The 20,951-nt window shown below is 42.5% G+C and overlaps 1 protein-coding gene across 6 annotated transcripts in view; it reads right to left on the bottom strand.

Moving 5' to 3' along the window:
• LOC114851904 (glypican-6-like) overlaps nucleotides 1-20,951 on the bottom strand; it is a 148,928-nt gene that overhangs the window by 14,149 nt on the left and 113,828 nt on the right. For 5 of the 6 annotated variants that reach the window (XM_055507307.1, XM_055507308.1, XM_029143783.3 and 2 more), the window contains 4 exons: nucleotides 20,301-20,466; nucleotides 9,206-9,336; nucleotides 7,864-8,007; nucleotides 6,022-6,051 (listed from right to left, as the gene is read on the bottom strand). In XM_055507307.1, coding sequence (XP_055363282.1) covers nucleotides 6,022-6,051; nucleotides 7,864-8,007; nucleotides 9,206-9,336; nucleotides 20,301-20,466 — 471 coding nt within the window. The remainder of the gene's footprint in view (nucleotides 1-6,021; nucleotides 6,052-7,863; nucleotides 8,008-9,205; nucleotides 9,337-20,300; nucleotides 20,467-20,951) is intronic. The other variant, XM_029143780.3, reaches the window with a different exon arrangement.

Here is a 20,951-nt window from a genome sequence, read left to right as displayed (position 1 = left end):
GAGCAGTTTGCAGAAACCCACACTTGAGGTCTCCTTCATTCACTGCTATTTCTCTTACTGATCCTACTGTATCTACACCTACTTAGACAGTTTCTGTACTGTACATTACATTACTATATTAATAATAGACCTCAACATCTCCCACATCTGTGGAATTAAACAACAGTAAATATAGTTAATAAACAATTTACAACCCGTTCCCATGACAACTGCTTTGTCCAATAACCATCACCTATACAGCTCAACTGTCTGTGTGTGTACGTTCTATATCTGTGTGCACTTCGTATCATCACAATTATATTCGAAATCTCATATAAAGAGTAGATGGTATTAAACTACAGTCTAATATTGCACAGTACAGTATAGAGACATTCAGACATGCAACTTAAATAGGCACAATGAAGAAAATCACAAGCTCACGTGTGGAAGAAAATGGTACAAACACATATTCTTTGAATGTGTCTATAGTTTCCTTTAATGAAACCAATTTCTAAAAGAAAATTTATTAATGTTGCTGATATGATAAAGATCAGATTACATGAATGAAAACCACAAGAACCCAGGAAACGGGTGCGGATAAACCTGATTTCATAATATCTGAATTCTCATCAGAATTAGCTTTACACTGTTTTCACCTATGACTTTATAGCTTGTGCATTTTAAGTCAGAATAAAAAGAACTTTGCTCACTTTGCTCAACATTTTCACTTTAATTCCTTGCATTTAAAAGTCTGTAAATAATAGGTGATTACTTAGAAAGAAAATCAGAAGAGGAGAATTAACACTGAGAACTTGATTAGGTGGCGATTTACAGGCAAACAAACACCATATTACTCTAGACCTATGTTGCCTGAGTGGAAAGTCTTTTAAGGATGTTCTCGTTTCTAAGCAGCTTTCTTGCATTTAGTTTGATCGATCTCCTCAGAAATGATCCACAACACAAAGAAACAATTAAACAGAGTTGTTCCTCATTAGAGCTCCACACAAGATGCAACTAAACCAAATGCCCCTTTGTCTTTAAAAGTAGTTTTATTTTATTATGGTAAACCAGTGGAATTACACTGCAAACGACGGGGACGCTGATCAGTTTTAGTGCAGCACATTCATGCTAAACAAAGCGTGACCTGACTAATGTAAGCACAGATGGAAGTTTCATACACAGCTGGCTTTGTGTCCCATCCCAAGGGTAAACACATCGTTTAGGGAAAGAAGCCTTTATCAACACATGCTTCCCCGGGAGGAAAAGTTGCTAAAGAAACTTCCCAGTAAGTCATCACAGCTTTTGCAACGATGTAGAACATTTGCAACGACGTGGAATGACAATGAGGAAGCAGCTCCAACCCGTTCAACAGTACAACAGTAATGATGACGGAAGGAAATTAACACAGAATTTGCACGGGGTGTGACATTAGTGTTGATTTGCCTCGGGTTGGATGTTGGCACGAGCAGGAACAGAGGCGAGCTCAGTTTGCTGATTTCCTGCACGAGAATGAAATCCTCCCGAACCTGAACGCAGACTCCAAAAGCAAAGAAGCGAGACTCAACAGCCCCAGACGCCGATTTAGCGTTGGTGTTGACAGACCGGTAGCGCATCCAGCAAAGTAAGCTTCAGTCGTCTTTGCAAAAACTTGATCACAAAAACGGAGCCAAACTACGGCATTGGTGGCAAAAATGGCTGCATTGAATATTCACTCCCGGATCAGTTCCGATCGTCCCGTTTCTAGGTCGCATGGACAGCAGCAGGACTACGTTGGTATCGTTAAATAAACCAGCCTGCTGCCGTGCAGTTAGGGATTTGAATTATATAAACCGCGGCTAAGTCGGATTTTTAAAAAAGTAGGAGAGTCTCCAAAGGGAAGCGGGAAGCGGTCATTACCTTGTTATGCACGTAGCAGATGGGCCAGCTTACTACAAACCTGCGTTTTGTGATTTAGTGCTTTGAATAATGTGCTAAATGGGATTTTCTTACACAGGCCGGGGTTTAGCTCCGCTTGCAAAGCGCACATCTTCCCCTTCACCACAGATGTGCAGGCCACACTGTGACGGGAGGACTAGACTGGGACTGGGCAGCCTGATGCCAAGCTGTGGGGAGGGATCACAGGCCATGTGTGTAAGCAGCCACAAAAGGGTGTTTGATTTATTGGGAGGATCAATGAAGGCGTTTCGTCTCCTCTTTTACCGTAACTCAAAGGCGTAGGTGTTGAAACGCAATCACTGTTCTAGACTATAAATTCTACCTATATACATTAAACATGATTTCACAGGGAGATGCACGCTTCACAACTTCGTTAACTCAGTTGCCTCAGCCACGGGGTTGACATTTGAAATGTGTAGGTGTGTGGGCTGTCGGCTGCATTTATAACGCTCCAGCGCGTGAGGCTGAGAATCTGACAAAAAAAAAAAAAAACACTCTTTGTGCCGTTTTAGTCAGAAATGTTCAAATACTGTTGACTTTGTCAATAAAAAAAAATCATGTAGCGCTCTTGTAGCGCTTGGATTTGTAAAGACGTCTTTCCCAAAAGAGCGAGCAGTAAGGGCCTGGAGGAGAGCGGGCAGAGGAGCTCGCGACTACCCAACAACTAAACATCACCCAGGTTTTGTAATTTGGCAGCAGCGTGCGCCACGCGGAGCATCTCTCAAGCAGCTGTCGAACACAATAGGCGTCTAGTCGTTCTCTCCTCTGCGGCAGAAGCAGGCGCTCTGACGGCGAGTCCCGCGCGTTGCTTTGTCGTTTCCGAGCTTAAATTTTTCGCTCAAGTACTGTATGTGTTTTTGTGAGCGACTGGAGCATTAAACCCCCAACAACTACGCCGAATATAATAAGAATATTTTACCGCTCAATGCACCGTTGGCGATGCATCATTTGGTGTGTGTGCTGCTCACTTAGTGGAGCATGAAAGCACAGGAAGGAACACGGCATTGTAAAAGACCAGGCTCAGCATAAGAAAAGGGCTGTGGAGCTAAAGAGGCTCAACGTAAAAGTCTGAGCACAGAGGGCGTAAAAGGGAAAACGGCACCAAATTAACTGCGAGGAGGAAAGTGGGGGGTGCAGAAGTGAAGAAGCCTCAGAAGGTGGCCACCAATCTGTCCTGTGGAACCATGTATATTAATTGCATTTTCTTTCCAGACGGGCCTTTGGTGAGTGAGCAGCATGTGCTCTTATTTTGTGTGTGTGTTAATAATTGCAAATCGAAGCATTCGTTGTGTACTTTCCAAAATGAAACGGAGCTCAGTGGGGCTCAGCACCAGCGCCGGGTCCAAGGCCAGAGTTAAGCGTGATGGTAATGAGACCAGCTCCGCACAGCAACTGTTGATGCTATGTAGGATTTCGTATTAAAAATGTGGTCAGACTCTAAAGCCATTAAATATGTGACTATTTCAGTCCGACTCCCTCTCAGAAACAGCATTCACGCCCCACGGTTGCCGCTGCTGCTAAAACATTAGCTCAGCGAGCCCAGGCGACTTCTGCTGCCTGCTGATCTGCACAGAAACTACAGTCATTAAAAAAGAAGGACTGCAGAGAACAGATTTGTAGTACGTGAGAAAGTTCATTAGAGCCGTAACTGGATCCATTTTGTGTCATGACTCGTGGATTCAACCAATTTGGGCGCCGCTACCGTTGCTCATAATTGGCAGTTGTGTCTGCAGTTGCGATGGGCTAAGTGATTTCTCAATGACTGATCACTCTGGCAGGAGAGGCGTTTGTGGGATTAGCGATTCCTCCTCCTCCCATTCACAATCTGAGGGGCATCTCTCGCTTCTTTTCCACTGCCTGGATCCACAGCGCCTTTCACTAAATCTCCATAAAACCTTTTTACTCTCGCAGAAGAGTGTAGTTACAAGAACAAACACAGCGGAGCGTGCACAGGTGGGGCCATCAACATGGGATTACTGTGATTCATTGAGGAAATAAAACGCTGATCATTTGCTTTACACTTTTTCCTTCCTGAGAAAAATGGCCAGTGCCAGATCGTTTCCTGGCCCTGGCGCGCTGCTAAAACAACGTGAACCGGAGCGTGGAGAAAGGCCTCGTCGCCGCTAATGACTGATGTACTTTCTTTCCATCTGCGTCCAATTTCAGCGGCGCTCGACAACAAACAACACATTAGCAGGGCTCAAAATATTTAGAAATTGGTCAAATGAATCAATCGCGGAGCCCCTCGGGCACATCCATCACATTCTGGTCGGAGCATTTGTGTAATGGAGAAACTGACGATAACGCCTTGTCAGCAGCGTTTGAGCCAAAAGGCGGCGGAGTCGTTTTTTTGTCAGAATTGTGTCATCAGACATCTGCTTATCATCGCTAAAATAAATGAAGGGCATAAATGTGGCTGTACAAGGCTGCTCTCAACGCGCTGGGAATATTAATGGGCCACTGTGGGTGGCTGTAACAATTTAACACGGCATTTTATTTTCATAATAAGAAGTCTTACTGTACCATATTTATGAGTGTTGTTAAATTGATGGGGTTTTGTAGAGCAAGGCTTGGAGTCCACTGCCGCGACGCTGCACTTGTGCAAAGTAGTACTCATGCTAAATGTCAGCTAATGAGCCCGTGTTTACCATGTTTACCTTCTGTGTTTGCATGTTAATATTTGCTAATTAGAACTAAGCACAAGTACTGTAACGCTCAGGGCCGAGAGGGGGGAGTCATTAGGCCTCATCGCCAAACTATTAGGTCATGAACGAAGTAACCGGATGAATTAAAGCTCGGAGCGGCGCAAGGGCGAATGTCTGAGGACCACCAGCCTCGCTCGGCTTCATGCTCCGGGGACCGTAAGTGGTCAGTGATCCAGCAGTAGTCTGGAGCGAAATGACAGGCGGGCAAACAACGCGGCCTCCTGGGAATGACATCACAAAAACTGGACTGTTTACTGCGTGAGCTCATGTACTGTATAAGTTGCAGCTATCTTAATAGTTATCATATACCATTAACAACAATAATATTATTCCTAATCTTTCAGCATGCAGTTTAAGGTTGTGCAGGCTGACTATAATTAAGGGCCATGGACACAGCAGTCAATCAAGACAATAAATAAAAAGGAGCCTAATGTAATAATTGTAGCTACAAAGGCAGCTTTTACTGTAAATCAGAACCGCTATTTTGTATTTACTGAACATTTTCTCTGCTAATAAAACTCATCTGTAACAAGATTTCTCACAATAAACCCTTAAAGACAGGCCTCAGTTTCAGTTTAAATCATTAGGCAGAAACACAAAGTGGATTAGACAGCATGTAAGCACTTGTACTTAATTCAGTTCCGCTGCAGATTACACACTGGGATGTTAAAGATACATTAGCACAAATCATGCAAAAACACCCTGACACAGAAACAGGGAAAAGGTTCTAGACCTAATATACTATAGGAGTAGTAACGATGAGCTCTAGTCGTCCATAAATATCAGTGCTCAGTGGTGATAATATGACGCCGGTGCTCCTTGTTTGCTTCAGGTCACTCAGGGTTTTTGAACGATGTCAGCTAAATCTCACCAGTGAACTGCACCATCTGACCTTTTCTTCACGCGCTGAAGTTGGGCCCAGTCACAAAGTATGTAATTAGCTGCTGCTTTGGCAAATCAGAAAAGCACATTAACCGACTGCACTGACTGCATCACAGGAGAAGCACACGGTGAACCCTGTAGTCGCCCCGGTTTTAGCAGAAATATGCTGGTAGACAGGTTGTTTCAATACGATTTGTACTTGGGTAAAACTAATTACAGGCTGACCTTGAACATCCGTTATGAGGCTTGACAAGCAATTTGTTCCACAACCTGACAAAGAGTAGAGTTGTAGTGGTATATTATAAGCGGTTACAACTGCTACTGCTGTTTATTGTGCTAATGAAGACGTAACTGACTTAGGTTCAACTGTAGAGTAGAAAGACACCGGAATAACTCAGCAAAGCCAAACAGCCACGTCACCACCAAACACGCAACATCAAGGTGGGATAATGTAACGATGGGCAGGTTGATTAAAACACCACTGGACAGATGAAGGTAGGAGGAGAAATAGAAGGCTTACACTGCGCTGCATTGTCTTCCAGACAGCCCTCTGGGAGCAACGGAGAAATGAAGAAGAAAGACATTTAATTGGACATTGGTGAAAGAGAAGGAGCGAGGAGGGAGAGAACAACAATGTCTGTTAGTTAGCGGAGCAGAAAGTTAATTGACAAGCATCTCATTCTGCGGCCTCGCGCCGCCGCCACATGGAGGTTTAGCGGCACAAGCTTCATCAGAGGGTTGAGCACAAACAGCGGACGCAGAGCAGGACGAGTGAGGTGATGCAGTGAGGGAGGTTCCTCACCCCGAGCGACCGGCTCACTCCTCTCAGAAGGAAAGTTCACACGCTTTGCGAGACGCCGTCCTGAGAGCACGTACAGATGAATTATTGAAGATACTGAAACTTGTGGACTTTCTCTAAACGTGCGATTGCCTTTTCCTATCGCATCTTGTTTGATGCGTGTCCTGTGAAGGGGTTTGTTTAGATTTTTTCAAATGAGGCCTGCATGTAAAGATATGCTGAATTATGAATAACACCTTTAAAGGATCGGGCTTTAAGTGCACATAACTACTGTTTATTTCTTTCAACTACAGCTTGATGTCTGGAAGTACAGACACACCCCGCAGCCTTTAATCTCCCTCTCATGCTCCTGCATATTTTTTTATTTTAATCCTGCTAAAGGAACTTCTACTGCAGAAGATTATCAAGTGTACCTTTTATTTGGAAGAATAATGTTGTATTTATTAAGTGGATTTGTCTATTGGACTAAGGATTACATGAATGGGCTGCCCAAAATTATAAATAAACCGAGGGCATAGAAGATAGGGTTTAATTATATCCTGTCTCCAGATACACTGTAGTCATTTCCCTGAATTGTCTTGTGTGTAATTTATGCAAAACATTAATGCCGTCCACTAATATGCTTTTATTAAGGAGAAAGTCCCTTTATTTTTCATGTTAATTAATTCATTTACAACTTCCTGTTTGCTTTAACGCATGGAAATGCAAAGCACAACAGCTTGATAGAGAAAGAAAGTTAAGCTCATAAATTATTTCTTCCTATTTGAACTGTTGCATTATGATGGAGTTTTAAATGTAATATTCATCGCTCTCCTGTGAACATCCACAAAGATCACAGCAGCGCAGGTTTTGTAGCAAAAAGGGGGAGATTCACACTTGTAGACGTGCACTGGCCCAACATCCTGTCAGCTTCAGAGTGTCACTGTAGTTATGTACAGAGGCCTGACACCGACAGCCTCCCACACGCTGCGTTTCAGCGGCAAAAGGCCTTTTTACAGCTTCAATTAATGTCACTGGGTTTGTCGCAGTCGCTGAAGTGTGGTCGGAAGATGTTGGATTAGTTTTAGCCTTTTCAAGATTGACTCTTCACATTCTACAGATTCTAGGATAAGGAATAGGTCATTTTTATGATTAGGCTCATTTTCTTGAACATACTGCTTTAAAGGTTTCTGTAATATTCTATATTTGGGCTTTTTAAACTCAACATGCTGCATTGTTACAAGTCACAGAGGGACAATTGTGACTAAATCATCATAGATGATTGACGATTCTTGCAAACATCCGTTTGCATCCGTGTTTATTTTTGGACATTGGTGAGTTAACTTTACCAAATGTTGTGTAGTCTTATTAATGTACAGAAAATAACAATATTGTATTGGCTGCTTCTGAATTAAATAAGCTTTTTAAGTAAAAGCCCATCAATTGTAGGTTACAGACTCTGACCCATTTTCATTACATTTAGTCAATTATCAAAATAACAATTACAATAAATAGTATGTTACACATGAGGACAGTCTCTAAAGTTTGAATATGTTATATTAGTATTGTGTCTTGGGAACGTACCAGTCTGTCCAGGCTTGTTCCAGCTGCTGTGGTTGGCCTTTCTTCAGGAGTGAAAGGTCTGAAGCGAGTATTGAACACATCTGAGATGCCTCGTGCAGACCTGCCCATTACTGATGCCTTTGGTTGACCACACCCTTGAAAGACCTAAAATGAGCAGAGGCAGATACAATTACCACAGTGAAAGGAGACACAGAGAGCTATGTGCAGCTTTACAGTGTCTGGAGGAAATCGCCCCAATTTGCAACATTAACACAGTATTTCTTCATTCTTATGAGATGTGAGCTTCTTATTACAGTCCTAAATAAGCAGAAACGAGGCCATCAGCACTCTGAGCCGGCCTGCGTCTGCAGTCTGTCTTTGTAGAACACACAGCCATTTTGATCCCCAAAGTTGCAGTTTGCCTACACCGCTGACATTTTCCCTTGAAAACCCTCTGTCAATTTGCTCACAGCACCAGTTCTGTGTGTCTGTGATTTGCGATAGAAGACCACTGTATATAGAGGCAGCCCAGAACCAAGGCTGTCTATCAGTGCCCGAGTTTCTTTTGACACAAAGTGTCATATTGGTGACAAAAAAGAAAAAAAGAAAAAGAAAGAGAAACAACCAAAAAGGACATAACCCTTAATATACCGTCACAATATGTAATACCTTCAAATGAAATAAAATATGATCAAGAAATATAAATGTGGAGTGTTTGTTCATTAGTCCCTGGGTTAAGCCTAAAACAAATGACATGATACCTAATAGAGGTGCAGATGTAATATTACTTCACCTCTGCATTAATCAATGTGTAGTTCATAAAGGATCATTGTGAGAATAGATTGTTTTCACGTGGCCTGGTCTCGACAGGCTCCTAGGGCCCAAACAACACACCTCATTAGCATTCCTCCCTGGTCCGGTGTGCTGGGCCCCGGCTCGATGTGATGGAGCACTTTAATGTGCTATATGGCTGTCATGACAAGAAGCTGTCTTCTCTCTAATATTAATCAATTCTTCACCATGATTATCATTCCACTGCCCTGTACATCACACAATCAAACAGGCCCCCGCGGGAAGGAAGGCACAATGCAGCACAATGTGTCCTGGCACAGTCGGAGAGGCTGCGTGAGGGGGGGAGAATGTGAATGCGAGGAAGGACTGTAACCTCAGAGCAATGAGCCAAGCACAACCTTGAAGTGATGGAGCTTCAAGTGAAGAGGTGATGGGTAAAGTTGGAAATTGCAGTTCTCTCGATACAGGGAAAAAAATACGGTGACACATAATTCACGCCGACCTTCGTGCTTTAACTCTGGCACGAAAAAACAAACATGACGGCGAACGCCGCTAGTTGAGGATACATTACCTTGGCTGACACTACCATGCTGTTGTCCTGCATGGTCATGATAGCGTCAGAGATCTTGATGTCGATTGGCTCTATAACAGCTTCAATGTCGACGGGTCCCTCCAGCCTGTCTGCCACCAGTAACATGGCATCTGTCGTGACACAGAGGACACATTAGCTCGGAGCTACTAAATAATAATTTATTACTTCTGCTAATACACACACATCAGTGTGACTGGATCATCTTTGACTGGGAGCACTCAGTGGAAAACCCTAAGGGTGTCTAAGACACGGATCCAACTAACACTACAAAGAACAGCACTGTACTGTTTCCAAACGAGTGACTGCCAGCGACTACAAACACAAAACTAACCTGTCAGTTCCCTCATTTAAACACACACACTGCAAAAGCGACTCAGGCAGGAGAAAACACAACACAGCAGTAAGTTTAATTTTACTGTTTAACTCACAAAAGTTGCACATGAAACAAATCAGTGCTCCACTAAGTGTTTGTGCTACTCAGTCTGAAAAAAGAAAATATGAAACAGATTATGCTGGAAAATTAAAAAATGTCGTGTTTAACATAAATTAACCTCACATTAAACATGGAGACAATCATTTTATCTCTGTAACTGACAAATATGTAAAACACTAAATAATAATAATAACTAATAAAAACAGTCACAAAGGAACTGAGGCTTCCACTTTCTAACTGCTACTTTTCATTTTAAGTCAATTATGTCACATTAATATGCACATGCATAATATTATTGATCATGTCAGACTGGAAGACGTCAGCAATGAAAATAACATGCATTGTATTTTCATTAAGCATAATTTTCATTAAGTCCAACACATCTAATTTGTGGGGTTGACCCCGTGTTACAGGAAAGACAGCGATAAGACCTTTTTCATACACTGACATTCGCAGCGAAGCAGAACAATCAGACAAAGCGTATTCACTACAAAGGCACAGCAGAAACAGTTTCACAGCAGCAGACTGACAGAACGGTAAACGTTTCTGTAAATTAGTGGATCAGAAGAGACCCTGGTCTCTGGAGCAGTTCTCCAGGCAGAGCCCAGGGCACCACCAGCTTCCATCAGAGACAGAGCAACCAACCGCACGCAGTGTGAAAGTTAGTTATTGTTCCTCCAGAAACAATGAGGTGCTTCACACTGTGTACTCTCAACTCACATCATGTCACTGAGTCAGATGAAGGCCCCTTACAGTAGTTTTACTGTATATGCTATATATATTTCATTGATCACATTTAACACACTGCACAGTGTAGTAAGTGAACAGAATTCAGGATGTTATACTGTCAGTCTTATACTTGGAATTGCTAAGACACTAAAATGTGCAGAAACTCCCTTGTGATGACTTGGCTGTGACACTGGAAGTAAAGAGAACCTTCACAATTATAGTCAGGGCTCAAAACATTGGCAAAGTGGTTACATCTCATATAGAACTACTTCCAAAAGTGCTGATGTTTAAGAAGTTAATATGATGCATCATGAAACATCAGTTGCTTTATTATGTTACAGAATTCTAATGTTTTTGAAATATATAAGTTAGGTCTCAAATGTTTTACTTCATTTCAAACAGCAGTCACAAAATATTCCGCCACAAATAAAAAATAAAATACCTGCTTCCATTAAAAAAAAACTTATTTAAGCAGTGTCCAGATTCATCACGTTGCATATTGAATGACACCTACACTACATGAAGTGGCCGTTGATGAGATGTGGAGCGGCAGGCTCCATTGTGTGCACTTGGAACTTGTCCAGTAAAACAAACCTAAGGGGCCCTGTAAAATTGACAAATACAATTACTGGGATAAGTCGGGTCCGGCTCCGACAATTACAGAGTAACAGGCCGGCGTCGGGGCCGTGCAACACTGTCCTGCCTGAGCAGAACGAGCTCGAGCTCCCGCCCTCAAGCCGACACTCCAGAGCGGCTGTCGTGAGACCTACACAACATAAAGTCTCTCTCCTCTCGGCAGCCACTGACAGGCCAGGATATTAAGCTCGCCCGCTGACGGAGGGCAGTGATTTAGAGGACAAGTGAGTAAAGAAGCAAGGGTACAGTACTGGCCTATGTGTGGAGAGCTGAATTAAAAGTGTAGAGATTAATGTGCGAACCCAGCATAGTCAATTACACTGAACTGTAGTTATGGTAATTATGTCCCGGGGCTTTGACAGCGGGCAACAACTAGACCAAAGCCCAAAACCATGACAAAGAGTTATAGGAGCTTTTAAAAATACACGTTTGCCTTTAAGAAAAGTGAACATTTAGTTCTCGTTCAATCCAGAACTATGGCAGTAAAGTGTAAAACTACAGGACAGTGCTGGAAAGTGGAAACTTTTTACAGCGGACAATTTTGCTAATTCAAACAGGGCAGCTCAAACATTAGAAACAGCCATTAATATAATTGCCCTCCTGCACGATCGGACCAGCTCGATAAACAGACAGACAGGCACTAAGAAGAATAGATGCACTCCCCCATTCTGTGTTTTAGTGGCCGTGTCTTTGAAGAGCACTCCTCTTTGTTTACTCTGGAGCCTCAAATTGGGCGTGATGCTTGGTTAGACTCCCATCAGGAGCTGGCTGGAGGTCACTGCAGGGGGCCGACCGGAGTCCTGTGAAGGCTTTACTCCGCTGCTCTAACGCTCACACACACAAACCCCAGAGAATTGGATTGATATTATTCATTCTATAAATGACTGAAAAACTTAAATGGCTATGACTGACTGGCAGCACTTTTCCATATAAATATATAAATATTTGATGGATTGGGAGTATTACTATTGAGGGTGTCACCACCCTCCTTTTACTTTTTGATGAAAAAAATAAAATAGAAAAGAAAATAATTCACATTTAGGTTTCGGCAAACCCTTCATTCATTTAATTTAATTTAAATCAAGCTTTTCTTTTACCCTTCTTTTATTTAATTTGCCTGCCCCCTTATGTCAAATAAAGCACCTAAAATCACTTAAAATCAGCGAGCGAAATGAGTCAGCATGGAGTGGTGATTACTGTATGCTGTAAAGCGTGTTAAACAGCAGCGGTGACATTATCACCTACTGATTATTGACGGACACAGACGGCAAGGCAGTGTCTAGTGAGGGCTCATATACGTAAGTGATGCTGACCTGCTTCTGTCGACTGGTGGTGGGGGTGTGTTGGCTGCCATGTTGGATCAGGGACATCTCCTGACACGAACACGAACAGCACGGAGGCCAGAGTTCATCCATAATTAAAATCTTCATTTGTCACTGTATTGGCAGCGTTTTACAGCAGTTGACTTACTTACAAAAACTAAAAAAATGGTGTAGGTATGATAAGAAATAGGTGTAATAAAATACATTTTTATTAAATACCATAACAACTTGTTCTGAGACTAATACTGTATACTGTATTTTCATTTTCAATATACAGTGTAACTGCCACATCCAAGGAATGATCCTTGACCTCGACTGACCTCATTTCGCGAACAAAGCTGACGCAACCAAATGTCGTGGAAAGCAAACGTCTGGCCTCACAAACACCCCTTCAAATTAGAGCTCACGTTACTGCTTCTCGGAGGTCAAGAGGCAGACGCGTTTCAACATCCCCTTTGAGTCCCAGCCTTTGACAGCTCATGTGCGCGTGGATACACAAGGACAGACTCACAAAAGCCCGGTCGAGGTGTGATTGAAGTTCAGTGCTGACGGAACTGGAAAGCGGCAGCGGTGGCAGTAAAAGTGGACTAAAGGAAATTCATATGTCACAACAGGGCTTTGAGGGGTGATTTGGTTGTTGTGTGTTGTTAGGGGCTGTACAGTCGTACATTTGTCCTCATACTCGTCTGCTTTAAATAATCAACCATGTTTTCAGTATAATTTAAATTATAAAAAAATGTTTCACATTTGTTGCAACGCTGGTTTAGAAATGTCTGAAAGCTCTTTATGTGATATTGATCTTCAGCAAAAGATTTTAGGACTAATTAACGTGCTCTGGATATTGCAAATAAACAATCAATTCACACTGTATTAAACAGTACTGGTCTGCTTGTTTACTTCTGGATAAATGGTACCGAGCTAGGTGTTCTCTAAAAGCTGCTTCAGGCTGCATTCCTGGTTATTTTCTAATAGAAAACTGCCTTTTTTTCCTGAGCCAGAGGAATCTGGAGGAAATCCAACAAACTGCACAATCCCTTGGGGGACAGGGAAGTTGTTCACATACAAACCAATGACAAATCAGCTACTTTTATATTAATATGGTATTAAGTTTTTTTTATTATCAGGGGCGTTTGTTTTATTTATTATCATTATTATTATTGTTGTAATACACAATTTATCAGATTGTTTGCCTTTAGCTTTGAATGCTGCACATACTGTACAGTAGTAGTGATGTGATGAGTGCTGCTGGAGTGTTCAATAAATACAACTACTGTAAGATCAATGTCTGTCACACACTAGTAGACTCATCTTCACCAAATACCTGAGAAAATGCTTACGATATCTGTGTTCTCTGGTTTCTGGCCCACAGCAGAGAAACTAAAAATATTGACCAAAAAGCCTGAGTGTGTGCCCTCCATCCCTTCATTTGTCATTCCGGTGACACATACTGATCCAGACACATTGCTTATTTCCTGGTTAAATGAGTTCGTAAATAAAATTGATGAAATCCTTTATGCGATTAGGTATCAGCGAGTAGTCCATATTAATTAGTCTTCTTGTTCGTTCCTTTTCCCTAGCAACACTCTCAGTGTTGGAAAATGACACATTACATGACACATAAACTAGACAAGCTCAAAAGCATAAGACAAGAGAGTCTAGCCGGGCTTTGCAGTAGTGCTCTGGGAAAACTAGTGTCAAGAAACATCCAGTCTGGCGGCTTGGAGGGTTCATCTTGCGACCGAGTCTTCTCACTCTACCAATTAAGCAAGTGGTTAAGTGGTGGCTCCACAGGCAGGTACTGCCCGACGTGGTCAAGGCTGGAGAAAAGGTTGAAAACGCCGACCAACGAGCTTTGTCTGCAACAGGGATGGAAATGATGTTAAAAACTTCCTTCAGCTGCACGTTGCTCCTGAGCATCAGCAGCAGTTTGTTGTTCCAGTAATTGCACTTCCAGCGTTGATCTGGTTTAAACAGGGGATAACTGGGTTGTGAACATACTATAAGGCAAAGAGAACTGGCACACAGTGCAGACAAATACGAGTCTGTGCGATGATCTCACCGTTGCAAGGATGAATATGGAAACAATAACTTCCACCGTCTGTCAGTGCTCAAACATATCGTACTGTACGTACTGTATGCAGCAATAGGAGTTGATGACTGCCGGCACAAACTGCTAGTGACAGCTGATTAGTCTGTCGCCAGTGGTGGTGTATTTCTCCACATGCTGGAATTTGACAAATGACAATTGACATATGTATTATACAAGCAGTGCATGAATTACACCACTTACTTTAGCTGGTCAGGATACACTGTAAATATGACATGAACACAGCCAGTGTACTCTAATTGACTGTAAATGAAGCCCTCTAAGTGCTTAAGGAGTGTGGCGCCGCGTCAGGGACACATCAGTGATCACTGCACAGACTCAGGGACCCTGTTTGTTGTTTAGATGCTTTGCCAGTTTGACAAGTTGAGAGGAAGCCACACTGGCTCTGTTCACTAAGGGAATCTGTCGCCTACTGTAAAAACAGTATAGCTCCTTGATACAAGGCCTCTTGCTGCCGTCCCTATTTCACTTTGTCGACTATAGCGAGTAATTGCTACACTTTTCAATCAATGACATATAAAAAGGTTTATATACTATAAAGCTTAGTTTTGAATTTGAGCCATAATTTCTACATAATGATTGCAAACAAAATTCCAAAATTGTCTCTTGCCTTGTCAAATACAATGAAGCATCAAAATTCTTCACTAGAAAATCTGCATCTTTGGAAAAAACTCCTTTAAACATAAACTCTGCCAACTCTATGCTGCTAAGAGGCATCTAAGAGTTTTCCTGTTTGCAGCTGCAATAGAAGCATCACTTGCAAGCATCACTAACTTGCTAAGATATTCTTCTGTCTTTAGGGAGTCTCCCGTCCGCACAGAGCTGAGTTGTAGCTCAATATCAGCACTAGCTAATACTTTTTTTAGGTTTACTAGCTTCCCACTAAGATGGAAAGCTTTTTGCCAATCGGAGCTCGCGAGGACCACGGGTGTTGTGAATTCCCAGATCTTAATGCATCGACGCTTTACTGCAGCTGCAAACCAAAACTGCTTGTGCAAGCAGTTGATTATCCTGCGCCACCTTTAAGCCATGGTACAGGAGCAAAGGGCCGTGGATGGGAGAATGCGCAATATTATGTTTTTTAACCCAAACTATTCCCATAAAATGGTGTGTTTCAATTTATTGATGTCATGGACAGTGATGGAGCTTTAGCAATGCAGGTACAGTAGGAGGATGTGTTCAAACAGAGTCAAGGCACCTGTTTCATCCTGTCTTTATGCTGTAGTTATATCTTGCCTTGCTATTAATGTTTTTATCCACCAGCATCTCCCAGAATTGCCAGAGTACTATTAAGTTTAGATAGTTTGAGAGGTGTGCAATAATAAAAAATATATAAATATGTTAAACAGCCTGCTCAACATTACTGTACTTAACTATATACGACACTATGCAGAAAAATGAGAAAATTGCTAAATTAAACATAGCTGGCCATCAGCTAGCAGCGCCGATCGCATTACCAGAAGGATGTGCTGCTTGTTTATAAATGCATATGAGGCGCAGCTGCGTAAGCATCTATACTCCATACACGGAGAAATAAAGCAGCTACTTGCAGACTCTGCACAGCCAGAAGCGATTAGAAGTAAAATACACCAACTCCTGATGATGCTGAGGATATGGAGATCAATTCCACGAGGCTATAGTAAGTGAGTCACCCTGTCTTCAGGCCTGTGACAGGATGAAACCCACCAGCTTGTTTGTTCTTGTCATGTCTGTTACTGAGAATGTCGCACTGGATGCTCAGCCTGATGCAGTGTGTGTGTGTGTGTGTGTGTGTGTGTGTGTGTGTGTGTGTGTGTGTGTGTGTGTGTGTGTGTGTGCACTTCATTCCTGAGGAATCTTAAACAACACCTCTTAAATTATTAATTACATTTATGTTTGTTATATTACTACAAAACCATTTGTTTAATGCCCAATGTTTTGTTCTGTAGCTTGGACATAAAACATACGGTAGCAAAAAAAACAACAAATCAAACACAAAGAAGAACAAAAAACCCAAGTCCTTAACCGTTAGCTGGCAACAGGCCTGCAGTGCCTTTGCTTTGTTGGCAAGGTTGTAATCACACAGTCACTCACTGGGGAGCAGCTTCCAACCGTTATGCAATCCATTAATATTTGCTTTTAATTTTGTCCACATGTAGACGATCTAATCACGTTACGTGGAGAAAGATGGCGCTGTAGTGAGTGAGCAGCTGCATTAGTCCTCTCGCCCTCAGCGCGTCTCCTTGTGTCTGTCTCTCTATGAAAGTATTATAACAACGTGCTGACAAGAAAAATGATAATGACGTGTCTGTCATGATGCAGAGCTTAGTGAATTTGTCATGATGGCAGCTGACGGATGGTGTGAGATCATATATTGGCCAAACCATGAATTCTTTCCCTGAACACACACACACACACACACACACACACACACACACACACACACACACACACACACACACACACACACACACACACACACACACACACACACGCTCCAACATACAAGGCATTTAAAAGTCACAATGACTAAAATCACTCAGCACAGGTACAAGCGCGTAAATGACACCTTTCCTCAGGTCTGTGTTCATTGTTCACTGTCCTCCATTTGCAAATGCATGGCATCATTACAGCAACCTTTAAAAACTGACCTTTACTTTGAAATGTACAACATGGGTGCTGTAATCCTTCTTCTTCTGCTTAGTGATATCTGGGCTACACTACTGTATATCCAAATACGCGCCAAGGTCACTGCAGTTTCAAAGTCACACGGGTCAGATTTCAGGACTAAACACAGCAGTGGCACATTTCCCCGGCTCTCCAGCGCTCGTAAAAGCCACAGCGTGATGCTGACATCTTAATATCTCAAGCGCTTGACTTTAATGGTGAATATTTGAATCACCAGTGACTATTAATTTGTCAGATTACCTAAAATTTACTTTCAATATTAAGCTTGTAAGTCATCCAGAAGTCTTTTCGTCCTTGTTAATGCTTTATGTTAACTGATGTTTTAACGGCTTCTTCAGCACTTGAGAAAAAAAAGTCAACTTCACTGTCTTGAAATGCTTATCACTAAAATCATGTTATATTAAAGTCATATATCAAGTCAGGGTCCTCTTTTTTCATTGGGTTTCTACTGTAAATCCCCAAAACCAAGCCGCTGTGTGCAAACAAACAGAGAACTAGTCAAAACAATGAGGTGGAAATAAAGGATAAGTGCGTATAAATGCATGCCTTTGGTTGGGAACAAACACAAAGACACATGGATTTGCACAAGTGAAGGTTGTTCAAGTGAAGTTGAAACATATTTTTATAATCGGACACGGAGCTTAGCCAAAAGGCAAAGTTCTTCATTTACGGGACATTATGGTCCATCACACTGCTACTGTACAGTACAGCCACAGTCTGTGGACGGTAGCCGGATGGATGAGATCAGGATTAGAGCATCTCATTAGGGTTCAGACATCAGAAGAGAACTCAAAGTTCTCCTTCAGAACCAGTTCCGGTGGTTCAGCGTCTTATCACGGCGGAGCAGGGGTGCGTTCCCTCGGAGTCTAAGGCTGCTGAAGCTGGAAGGAGGATTGGGTCAACTCACTGAACCTGCTACAGTATAGTACCACCACTGCCTGACCTGGTTGGGAATGGATCAATTAAATATTTAAGTATATACTTTATCTAATATTATATAATATTAGATAATATTATATAATATTATTATTATTATATTATTAATATTATTGTTTATTCTGGCAGAAGTGTGTGGATTGATCAGCAGGTATTTGGGCTCTTTTTATCCTTTTATAACTTTTTATTTAATACATTTTATTTTTATTGTCTTGCGAGAAGTTTTGTTGGTTAAATAACAAAAACACAGCTTCATGTTGTCCTGCTAGACAGTAACACAACCCCCTCCACATGTTTGATGCCTAACTTGTAGATATTCTCCCGTGTGAAGCGTGGGTCTAAAAACCAGAAGAAAGAAATGCCAGTGTTCAGTAATATTGTTTGGAAAGCTGCTGTGTTTTAATTACCACTAATTAACTGAAGACGTTTAATCATCAGCACGTTCGCCAACGTTTCAAAACACGTACAACTTACAATATTAATGCTGTATCAACAACAGATGTCGTAATAGCTTGTTCAATATTGATCAGTTCCAATAGTGTAAGAATGAGAGCGAGCTCAACTCTGCACATCAGAGGGAGAAAAGAGACAGGAAAGCAAGAGGGAAGGAAGGAAAGACGGAGAAATCGTCCTCTGCTTTTGGTTTTCACTTGTTCTGGAACAGAGCCGACTTGGCGTGCGTTCGGTTCATAAGTAAAAGCAGCATGTTTAGTTGTTACATGAATGTATCGGATTTAGACGGACTCGGAAAGATGGACCGCTGTCAGAAGTCCATATTGTGGTTTGCACTCTCCTGCTGTGGAAGTTTGAAACCAAATGAAAAGCCTTTATCCTGTAGTCTCGCCGATCAATGGTGTCAATGGTGACATTTAAGCATGAACAAAGTCCACAGATAAATGTCATTGAATGCTGTGCTTCTAATCTAACCTTCTCTAATAAGTGATCATTCGGAAGGATGACAGTGACAGACTGTGCTCCGGCTCGATCCATAATTTTCTATAATGCAGAGATGTGCTCCAGTGGCAAGAACTGACCTGTGATACGTTTAGAAGTTGTCACTGAAAGGCGAATCAATACTTCCTGTGAGCTGCATAGTAAGCAAATCGAAATTCTTTAGCAACGGGATAATGAATACAAAATGTCAGCAGACATCAAAAAATGAGCCTTTCATGGAGAAAATAAACATCCCTTGGGTTCAGTGTTTCTAATTATAATACTCTCAACGACACTGCCTTAACAAAACAAAACAAACAACAAAAAAACACAATGTCTGCACAAAAGCTGGTACAAAATTAAAAATCCACTTTTTCTGCACCTCTGGGGTGTTTTTGTCTAACCAGATTCATCATTCTGTTGCAACAACAGCTTTTCCCATTACTGTCAAGCGCGGCGTCCCTTCGCGGCAATAGATTTGCCTCCTCACAACCGAACAAGACACTAACTTTTTAACACATGTCATAAAGCTGTGAGACATCTCATTCAGTGCATAGGGGCCCGCGTTGATCTGAGACTTCAGACGTGTCATTGGAGAGAACGAGCGCCGCGTCATTTGATGGTTTTCTCCAACGGCGGGGCCTGTCACAAAACAGCCAAAAGCTTAGAAGTGCAGTTCGCCTGACACACAGTCTACAGGGATATCTCTTAAAAAAATAATAATAATGTCGCCCCATTTTTTTTCCAAAAAATCTGTTAGTGTGGGTGGGAAGATGGGACGAGGGTACATAACAAATAAAGCATCGGCCTATAAAGGATCCAGAGGGAACAGTCTATGTGCCTCCTTGGTATCCATTTAACAGGAGCGCTTACAGCAGCCAGCTACTTACAGCCTAAGTGAAGTGCTATATTACTCACCGAGCTCAGCTGGAAACACTATAGAAAATGTGTTTGCCTAGAATCTGCTCCCCTTTTATCAATCCCAAACAGCAGGGACCGCAGCTTTAAGCACGGTGCCAGGGTTCCGGCAATAGCAAACAACATTTCAAATTAGAAAAAAAAAAACACACAAAAAAAAAGCAAAAGGAGCGGACACACAAATAAGATTTGGGTTTTGTCTCTGCAAATCCTTTAAAGCTGAATCTAACACGGCACATCCTTCTGAATTCCCACAGAGACGATTCAAAGACACCGCCTTGGAAAAAGTAAGACGCGGACTTAGAAGTACACGGCGGAGTGTGTGCACAGACAGGCAGAGAGCAAGAGAAACCTCACCAACGACGCGAGCGGGCGATGTGAATCAGCTCCTACCTATGAAGAGGTTCCACTCGGCGTCCAGGTCGGCCTGGTTGGCCAGACAGCCCCTCATGACGTTGTGACAGTAGTTGTGGCAGGGCTTGAGCCCGGGGAGGCCGCGGCAGTAGGGACAGTACAGCATCCTGGTCAGGGCCCGGACGCACGCTGGCACCACGTTCACCTGCGGAGCAAAGACAGCGGGCGGGTCAGGGCTGCGGACACGAGGCTTCCACAGGCGCTCACCGTCGGCACCCGGCGGATGAAACAGCAGGACGGGACGGGACGAGACGTTTACAACTCCGTCCGTCCCCGTTCCCCGTGAAGGCTGTGCCTTTTGTTGTTGGGTCATGTCATTGTGGCGGCTTGAGTGAAAGCGACAGGATTTTCACATCTGCTTCCCGTCAGAGGTGGGGATCCAGAACCAAGAGTACATCTGATAATTGGCCTGTCAGCCTCTGTTCTCATGCCTGACTTTAGATTTTGACCAGGCCACACTCCTGAGACTGCTGCTGTTTGTGGGTGGACGAATGCCCCCAGGAGAGATGTAGATTTAATAAATGCGTATATATGATTTGGTGCCGGTCATGAAACCAGTTTTTGATGTGATATTTTGCTACATCTAAGGTTTATGTTAGTTTACAATATTAATAATACTTAAGATATAAA

The sequence above is a fragment of the Betta splendens genome, chromosome 3 (assembly GCF_900634795.4).
Source record: "Betta splendens chromosome 3, fBetSpl5.4, whole genome shotgun sequence".
NCBI lineage: Eukaryota > Metazoa > Chordata > Actinopteri > Anabantiformes > Osphronemidae > Betta > Betta splendens.
The sequence above is the reverse complement of the archived record's forward strand: the minus strand, read 5'-3'. Positions and strand labels throughout refer to the sequence as shown.